This window comes from Montipora capricornis, chromosome 11 (assembly GCF_036669925.1).
Source record: "Montipora capricornis isolate CH-2021 chromosome 11, ASM3666992v2, whole genome shotgun sequence".
Classification (NCBI taxonomy): Eukaryota; Metazoa; Cnidaria; class Anthozoa; order Scleractinia; family Acroporidae; genus Montipora; species Montipora capricornis.
In genome coordinates this window covers 13,513,288-13,522,208 of record NC_090893.1, presented here as the reverse complement: position 1 = coordinate 13,522,208, position 8,921 = coordinate 13,513,288, and the positions used below count along the sequence as shown (strand labels likewise).

The 8,921-nt window shown below is 41.9% G+C and overlaps 1 protein-coding gene across 1 annotated transcript in view; it reads right to left on the bottom strand.

Moving 5' to 3' along the window:
• Nucleotides 1-2,301, bottom strand: part of LOC138024334 (protein wntless homolog) — a 17,149-nt gene extending 14,848 nt beyond the window's left edge. The window contains exon 1 of the mRNA XM_068871494.1: nucleotides 2,087-2,301. Within this exon, the coding sequence (XP_068727595.1) occupies nucleotides 2,087-2,189 (103 nt within the window). The 5' untranslated portion in view covers nucleotides 2,190-2,301. The remainder of the gene's footprint in view (nucleotides 1-2,086) is intronic.
• Nucleotides 2,302-8,921: the final 6,620 nt, after the last annotated feature.

The window sequence follows — 8,921 nt, the reverse complement described above, 5'->3', positions numbered from 1 at the left end:
CCTATCTATTTGCTGGTAGAAAAACGTCCTTTTCAAACTATCCTGTTCGGAAGGGTTGGTCAAAGAGTTCACTTATGCACCTAATTAGATACATGCCCAATGTTGACATCCCACGAGAAGTGTCCCTTTAAGTCTATGTCTTTGCCACCAACAATAAGGTAAGGATGAAGGTTAGTATTATTTTTCACTGAGGGTAAATGCAGCAGTTTATCTTTCCTTGAGGAGCAACATTTGGAGGACACTTTGTGACTTTAATAGGCCATGTTCGATATATCAATATTCGCACATAGCTATGAGGATTTACATGTATGGACAATTAATTAACAATTATTCCATGAGCGCGCGTTGGATATGAGATGATATAGATAGCCAACGAGGCGCGTAGTGCCGAGTTCGCTATAATCATCTCATATCTAATGTTGCGGGTGGGCAAGCCATGTGCATCTAACTAGGGGCATTTCTGGACACAGGGTGCTTGAATGGCTCAATGGTGAGAGCACTCGCCTGCCACCATTGTGACCCGGGTTCGATTTCTAGACTCGGCGTCATATGTGGGTTGAGTTTGTTAGTTCTCTACTCTGCACCGAGAGGTTTTTCTCCGGGTACTCCGGTTTTCCCCTCTCATAAAAAATCAAGATTATTTTGATTTGCCTTGATTTGTTGATTTCAGTTTACAGTGTCCCCAATTAGAGGCTCCAGCGCTAGAACGACTAGACACTTAAATATAGTTCCTTTCCTTTCCTATCCTTTCCCATATAAAGAGTTTGAAAAAGCCACTTAAATATTGTCCACTGAAAAACAAACACTGTGAGAGGCAAGGGATTTTTATTATTATTATTTTAGAAATGAGACAACTCCTTACACCAGAGAATGAGTAAGTGGGCAAGCACGTGAGTGCATGATTGCATGCAAGAGTGACCAAGTCAATCCATGATGGGTTTCGACAAAACACTGACCCCCGGTCAACTGACCCCCTTACTGACCCCCTATAAAATCAATGGGAAAATGAATACTGCTTACTTAAGCCTCAAAAACCCTTTTTAAACAGCATTGTTCAGCAATATTTAAGTATAAGCACCCATTTTCAAAAGGTTAGCTTACATGAAGTAATCGGCCATCACAAAAATAATCGAAAACTAACCTTTTTAAAATGGGTGCTTAGACTTAAATGTTGTTGAACAATGCTGTTTAAAAAGGGATGTTGAGGCTTAAGTAAGCAGTATTCATTTTCCCATTGATTTTATAGGGAGTCAGTAAGGGGGTCAGTTGACCGGGGGTCAGTGTTTTGTCGAAACCCATCCATGATGGCTTTCTTAACACTGCAGCCAACCTTTTTCATTTGGAGGGGCCAAGGAGGCAAAATGATTAGCAAGTGGAGCAAAGAAATGGAACTGAATAAATCCAAAATAATCACAGCAAGACTTGAACCCATCCACATTTCAGGTCTAAATTTCCCATTGCCTAAAATCATGATAATCACAGAATCGTGATATGATTTAAATCAAAACAATAATCACTTCATTCAAGTTTAATCAATTATATATTGCGATCATCACGTACAAGCAAAATAATTTTTTGAAGACTCTCTATGCACAAACTTGTTTGCTGTCTACATAAATAAAATGCTTGATTGCAGGTATATTATCCACATACAGCTTCGCATTCAACCGACGTTCCAATACACAAAATCTGTTGTAGCTAAATTAAACACAAAGACCATGTCCTGTCACCATATAAAAGTGACAGTAAAAGATTAAGCATCACGTAAAACCGCGCTGTTTCTGAAGTGTTGTTGCTTAAACATTTTATAGTCCTTTATAATCGATTACTTGTCTATTTTCAGGACAAAGGCGAGTGAGTGATGGTATTTTGTCGTAACTCCTCTGTTTGACATTTGTTCGCCTTTTCAGTTTTGAAGTCCTACTGTAAACAACATCCTTGACGACCACTCTTGAACAGCAGTTGTTGGCGCTATGCTATATGCCATTTATCAAAACAGAAAAGCGCAAAATGCCAAACATATGCCACTGGCATATTATTTCACGAGAGCTCAATTTTCACATTATTCAGGAACGCACTCACTCACCTATTTTTCCTCCCACGACGAAAAAAATGATTAAAATGATAACTTGGAGAAGAGCAAATCCTAGAAGACTTCGTAAACGCAACGTTTCCAAGATCACTGCCATTTCGGTGGGAAAATGGCAAACAATTTTTCGCCAAAGAGCAGAAATCAGCTCGAACGCTGTGTTCGGAACCACCGTGGCTAGACAAATGAGAGCGCCACTTTAATTAACAGCAAAGCCAAATTCATTATTAAGGTCAACCAATCAGAGATAAGTAACATACATTTCAAGGATAATAAAAGGTTTTTGTGCGTTCTTTTTCGGAAACGACATAAGGATTTCTTAACAATACAGTCGGCATGAAAATTACTTAATTTCCGAAAAGTGGATTATTGAGGTAATTAATAATTATCTGTTTTGAGAGAATTTCATTCGACTCAAGCGCCAAGACACCACAGGATTTCACATTTTTTTTATTGAAACTCAAATTATTGTTTCAATATGTTTAATGATCGCCCAGTGAGTTTATTTACTATAAAAATCGCCAAGCGGTTTTTTTTTTCAATAGCCACGTGGAATTCTAGGGAGTTGCCTCTGATCTTTAGCTGCCATTAAAGGAGGACGTCAGCGCGTTACACAATAACTGTGTGAAATAAACCGGTAGTTTCCTGCCTAGGGTGTCGGTTTTTCCTGAGGTTATCGCCATCACCGATGAGTCACGTACTTTAGTATGGCGCGCCGTTTTTCGTGTTGCTTGAGGAAACCACTTCCGGAATATTAATTGCGGAGGTTAATATACAACGAAACTAGGAGTTTCAGTGAGAAAGTGAGTGCTGGCGTGGAAACTGGGAGCAGTGACTTGTATTTTTTTTTTAAAACAGCTGCAATTTTTGAAGAAAGAGGATACCGGAAATGTGCGTGAAGTATTTAAAAAGCGAAGAAAGGTGTGCATATCTTTAGCATGTGTCGCGGCAAGTATAATTTGAAAACAGGCATGTCACTTCATTCTTTGAATTTAAACTTCTCGTCTCAAATTTCTGGCCCCTTTTCAGCAAAAGAGTATCCTTTTGAGAAATGCTGAGCGTAGCTGAGCAAATGTCAATTTAAATTTATTGTCGTGCTTGAGAATAGACTGGGAGCAGTCAATGACACAAAAATTTGGTTTTATCAACGGAGTTGATAATGTAAATTGGCCACCGTACAGAGATTCTAAAAGCTGACGTTTCGAGCGTTAGCCCTTCGTCAGAGCGAATCTGACGAAGGGCTAACGCTCGAAACGTCAGCTTTTAGAATCTCTGTACGGTGGCCAATTTACATTATCAACTCCGTTGATAAAACCAAATTTTTGTATACTACTTCCCCACCGACGCAGCACCACAGTTTCTTTAGAAACTACCCCTTCATTCATTAGTCAATGACACAGTTGAGCGCGCGATTGCGTGACACGCCCCGTTTTCACCACTAATTTGCATAAAATAATAATTTCACTCGTCGTGCGTGGCTCTGAGGAATCGAAACCACCGAGTCAAATTGTTTTTCAACGTCTTCAACCGTTGAGCGAGAGAAAATCAGTTCCCGAGCTAGACCACGAACAGTCGTCCTTGTCAAGGACTGAACATATACGGTTGAATGATGATCAATGACGACCCACTGGAGAGGTACTCGACTCGAAGGCTGTGACTGTAAGATTCCCTTCCACGACGTGTACGCGACGTTTTCGGGTATCAATACCCCGGATAATAGACATGACCCACCACAATCGACTGCGCATGCTTCCGATCTTTCATTCAAATTTTGATTTTTTTGGCTAAATAGTATGCTGCCTCGTAAAGGCTCGCCAGCAATGAATGAGTTACCGGTTCCCAGGCCCGTTCGTTTTCTCCCTATATTTGCAGACACCTGGGACCGCCAGGGGGCAAACAAAATCATGGTCCTTCCCCCCTCCCCCCCCCCCCCCCACCCCCATACCAATGTTGATAATTTCATGCAAAATACTGTGCAAGCCTTTACTGGCATGCGGGGGAAAGTAGCAAGAAATTTAATACTTTATCACGCAGACAAATTAGAGCGTCACATTTTCCCAACTAGTGTTGTCCAAGATTGCGGTCGATTGCGCTGCTCGAGTTAAAATTGGGAGATTAGAATCGTTCGAGTTTAAGAAGTAGTCATAGATGTTGAGCTCCTGGTGGTGGCGATCAATGTGCAGTGTATGGATGCGACAATGACCGTCGATAGTCAGACTGTCTTGAGGCTCTGGGTACGAGATTGTCTTCATCGAACCAACAAAGAAATGGCAGCTTGGGACAAACAGCTTCAAACAACAAACTTCAAGGCCAACAAGAGCAATGGATACCGTTGTGATACTTGGAAGAAGCCCATTTTGTATATGAAAGGTTATCCAGACTAGGGCAATAATGTGAAGGCTAGAGAAAACACCGACACGAAAGGAAAACGAAAGCAACATTTAAAGCCAGATTCGAAGCAATTCTGTGATAGCTATCTGAAGAAGGAATCGGATTAAAGTGCTTCGTCCTCGCGCAATTCCGAGTTAAGTTTTCCACTTTCAGTCGAGGATGATTTCACAATCTTTAATTTTATTTTCAGCTGTGTCATAGTCCCTCTAAGGGACTTTGGTTGTGTAATGCTTTCCATTAGCATTAGATCGGTTTGACGAAGGGAATAGTTTCTGATCATTTTTTATTTTCGTTTCAAAAACTGTACGTGAAGACAGTCGCCTTTCGACAGTTTCAGTTGAAGATTTTCATGGCTTTTTGGTCAGTGGGCGAGCGCCCGGGCTCTGGGTACGAGATTGTTTTCATGGCTGTCACATTTTCCGAATAAGCCTTTACAGGTATGTTCTTGATCACAAGTGGCACCGAAGCATACGATTTCACATTGTTGCCCTCGTCTGGATAACTTGACCTTTCACATACAAAATAGGCTTTTCGCAAGTATCACAACGGTATCCAACGGCGAAATTTTAATGCTCTTGGTGACCTTGAAGTTTGTTCTTTAAAGCTGTTTCTCTCAAGCTGTCATTTCAAGTCGTTTACATCCAAAAAAGCTTAAAAGCTTTGAGTAAAACTTCGAGACATTACTGGTTTGATTTGTTGCTCTGAATATCGACGGTCATTGTCGCATCCATGCACTGCACACCCATGATGACTACTTCTTATAAAACTCGAACGATTCCCCTGGCGATCCCAGCAGTCTCAACCTCGTTCCCAGGGCTTTTCTCCGCCGAGGAGAGCGCCCATCCTCTCCTCGGCGGAAAAAAGCCCTGGGAACGAGGTTGCAGCAGTCTTTGCAAATGCGGGAAACAAAGGGGCCTGGGGACCGGCAACTCATATTCCTGGCCCCAGTTGAGCGCTGTCCGCCAGATGAATCACTATCCAGTGGATATATAATAGCGAAATCAATTGCGCTGCCCAATGGATAGTGATTTATCCGGTGGAAAGCGTTACCCACCTTTTGAACAACTGGAGCCTGGTGTCAATAAAAGGCAAGCCCCCATTATTTTTCATCTCTCGAGTTTACTTTTGTTCCGGATATATCTGCTACCAGGAGCCCATGACTAGGAGCCTCCCGATGCATTATCATCAGTCCTTGAGTCAACCTTTGAGCGTATCTTTCTATTTTTAGAACTAATCCTTCAGCAGGAAACTCACATTTACAACAATTTACATCAATTTGCACAATTTGCATACATTGTTTTTGCTATTTTTGTCTTTGTTCCACAATAACTTTATTCTGATTGGCCATTCTGAACAGTGTGTGCAAAGCCGAAGAACTCGTGGCGTTCTAAACACAGAAAGATACGAGCAAAGGTTGAATCATAGGGCTCATTGTATGGGAGAGGCAAGCTCCTACTCATGGGATCCTGCTGCTACATGTTCCAGCACTCGGCAAAGTTTGACCTATGGCTATTTTTGCTTAGGTGGTATCACTGCCAAGCCGGCGTCTCTTGTTGATAGAACAGGACAGTCACACCTTATTATACAGATAAGGAAAAAGATATTTCGACCGTACAGCATATAATAGTCGATTTTAAAATTTCTGACAGGTCTGACATGACCGCGAGAAGTTGGAAACCTTGTTAATTTTATATTTTTCTTAAAATCAATAATTTTGATTTCATTTTAGGAAATTCTAATTCTAACTTTATATCATATGATAATTAACAACTATTCACCGAAGTGGAAGTAAATCGCCCGTTAAATTTCGGGACTTTCGAGAAACGGAAATTTTTTCGGGCCCGGAAAGCCATTTGTGAAACTGCCAACCGCTAGTTTTGGAAAGCCGATCTTTTAATATGTTTTTAAGGTAACAAAAAGAAATAGAACTGTGTAGTTTGACGACTTGAATCCTCTCCGTTCTTGAGATACAAAGGGAATTGGGACACCCGAAAATGGCCCGTAAAGTTTCGGGACTCTCGAGAAACGGGCCCCTGACCCGAGATTTTCAAAGGGTGGATAGCACTATCCACTGGATAACTTAATTGATTTAGTGTTTAAACTAAACCCGATTTATCTGATGGATAGCGTTAAATGCATCTTTTGAACAGTGAATCCTGTTGTGTCATTGATTGTGTTTCATTGGCCCTAAAAAGCCCTATGGGGGGGGGGGGGGGGAGGTGGTCAAATAAGCCGCTTGTATGCAAGTATAACTGCAGGTAACTTCGGGTTTTCAGGATAATTCCCCTCTCATAGATTTCTTTTTAGTACAAAGGGTTAACCCCGGTGTAAAAAGCGAGTTTAACTTGGCTAGAACGGATGTAGCCTGAGAACTGAATCAAAAGCGTGTCATGCTAATACTACCTGTAGCACATTAGCTCCTGGCAATACGACTTGAACTGAGACATCGAATGAGTTTAAGTAAAGTAAGTTCTCTCTGTAAACCTCTAAAAAAACGTTTTTGTTTGACCATTTTTTGACAAGAAGGTCATTTTTGATCAAATTTCAATCTTTGTTCATTTCCTTCAGAATCTTCCACAGGCACAGGAAGAGGCGAGGTCAACAAGGAAGAAGAAGACAAAAGAAACCTTCAATGCACTATTTTTGGGACCTCTAGAGAGGTTGGTATATATATTTAAGACGTAGATATTTAGGTTCTGTGGGTGCGAAACCCACTTGTGGCTCAATATTTCTAATGCAGTCTTAGCTAATTTTTAAAGCTAATGTATCAATTCTCAAGAGAAAATGAGGGGACAGAGAGGGAGGCTCAGGGCGTTGGCCGGGATATGTTATGTCCACGAAAGTTATTTTTAGACTAGCGGAAGTCTTTGTTTTAGCGGAAGTCTGTCTTCCGAGACGTCCGCATGCAGTCTTGCCTCGCTCTCAGGTTCTTAGTGAAAAGAGAAAATGACGGCGCACGTGGAAGGATGATGAATATTTATTTTCTTTCAAACATCGGACCGAGGTTGGCCTGCATGTGGACGTCTCGGAAGACTTCTGCTCGTCTAAAAATAACTTTCGTGGACATGACATATCCAAATGGCTGGACCGGGAGCCTCCCTCTCTGTCCCCTCATTTTCTCTTGATCAATTCTCAAAGCGCTCATCCTCCCTCGGGCAAACCCCCGGGCATTTGACTTTTACCAAAAAAATGGTCGACTGCCCCTTTATGTTGACAGTCTACACCGTCAAATGCCCTACCGGCTAGGGCCTTCCTCTCTAAGAGGTTGGGTTAGGGCCACACAAAGTGTCAAATACCCCACCATCCGTTAAAAAAATCTCGAGGTAGCGACCGCTGACCAACGTTTTTGTCGATAGTCAAATGCTCGTCCGTACGGAAAGCACTAGATAGCATCGACCTAAACCTGGTGAGCCATATATGCCGCTCACAAAGTGGAACTGTTAATAATTAACTCTCTTTTTTTTTTCTTTAATTTTCTTTATACCCGTTATACCCGTTATACCCGTTCCGACAGTGGGAAGAGCGCCGGAAATTTGTTAGCTGCAAGTTGGGAAACTGAAAATATTCCGTAATAAAATACTGCTAAAATCCATTACGTGTTGAACAGCTTGTTAGTAAAATAAACCGGAAAGGTCTATTGACCGTTTTATGACTGAAATAATCCTCGCTGCGATCGATCAGAAGCGAGAGAGCGAGGAGCGAGCGAAAACGAAGTGATCATCTTTCAATATTCCGCTGACATATCGATGGCTCACCAGGTTTAGGTCGATGTTATCTAGTGCTTTCCTCGCCCGTACGGGGTTCGTTTCGTGCCAAATTCTCACTATGCGGAGCTATCCTCTTGTCAAATATCCGGAGTATACCCCGGGGGAAGGGATGGGCGCACTTGGAATTGACTGGTACATAGATGTCTTTAGTCACAAGGCTTCTCACTCAGTAATTTCTTCACCTCAAGTATCGAACCTTAATAAAGTTGAAAATAGTTTGAACTCGGGATTGATTGCCCTTCTTGGCAGCCGTCACGCACAGCAACCGTTGTGTGACATCCCAAATAGCTTTATCTAGTGCTTCGATCAACCTGTGGTTGGTGACTTGCTGTTTGATAACTTGAGCGAAAATCATCTTTAAGCGGTCAAGTTAAGTTATATTGTCGTTAGTGGATAGTGTGAATAATCAGATGTTTGAGCTGATTAGTGAGCAGAAATTAAATGTTACTGGCTGGCGGTCAGGTAAGCCATGCCGGATGCTATTGGCTGAGAAAACTGTGACGTGTGATTGTCGCATGTTGACCGTCTTCTTTGGTTGATCTCTCGTGAAATGAGTCCGTTTGTGTCAATGTTTGTTCAGGCGTCGTCGATCAGTCGTTTGAACACTAACACACGCTGACCTAAAGAATCGCGGTCTCCAGACGAGCAGACGAGCAGGTTTCAAAGGTCGAGAA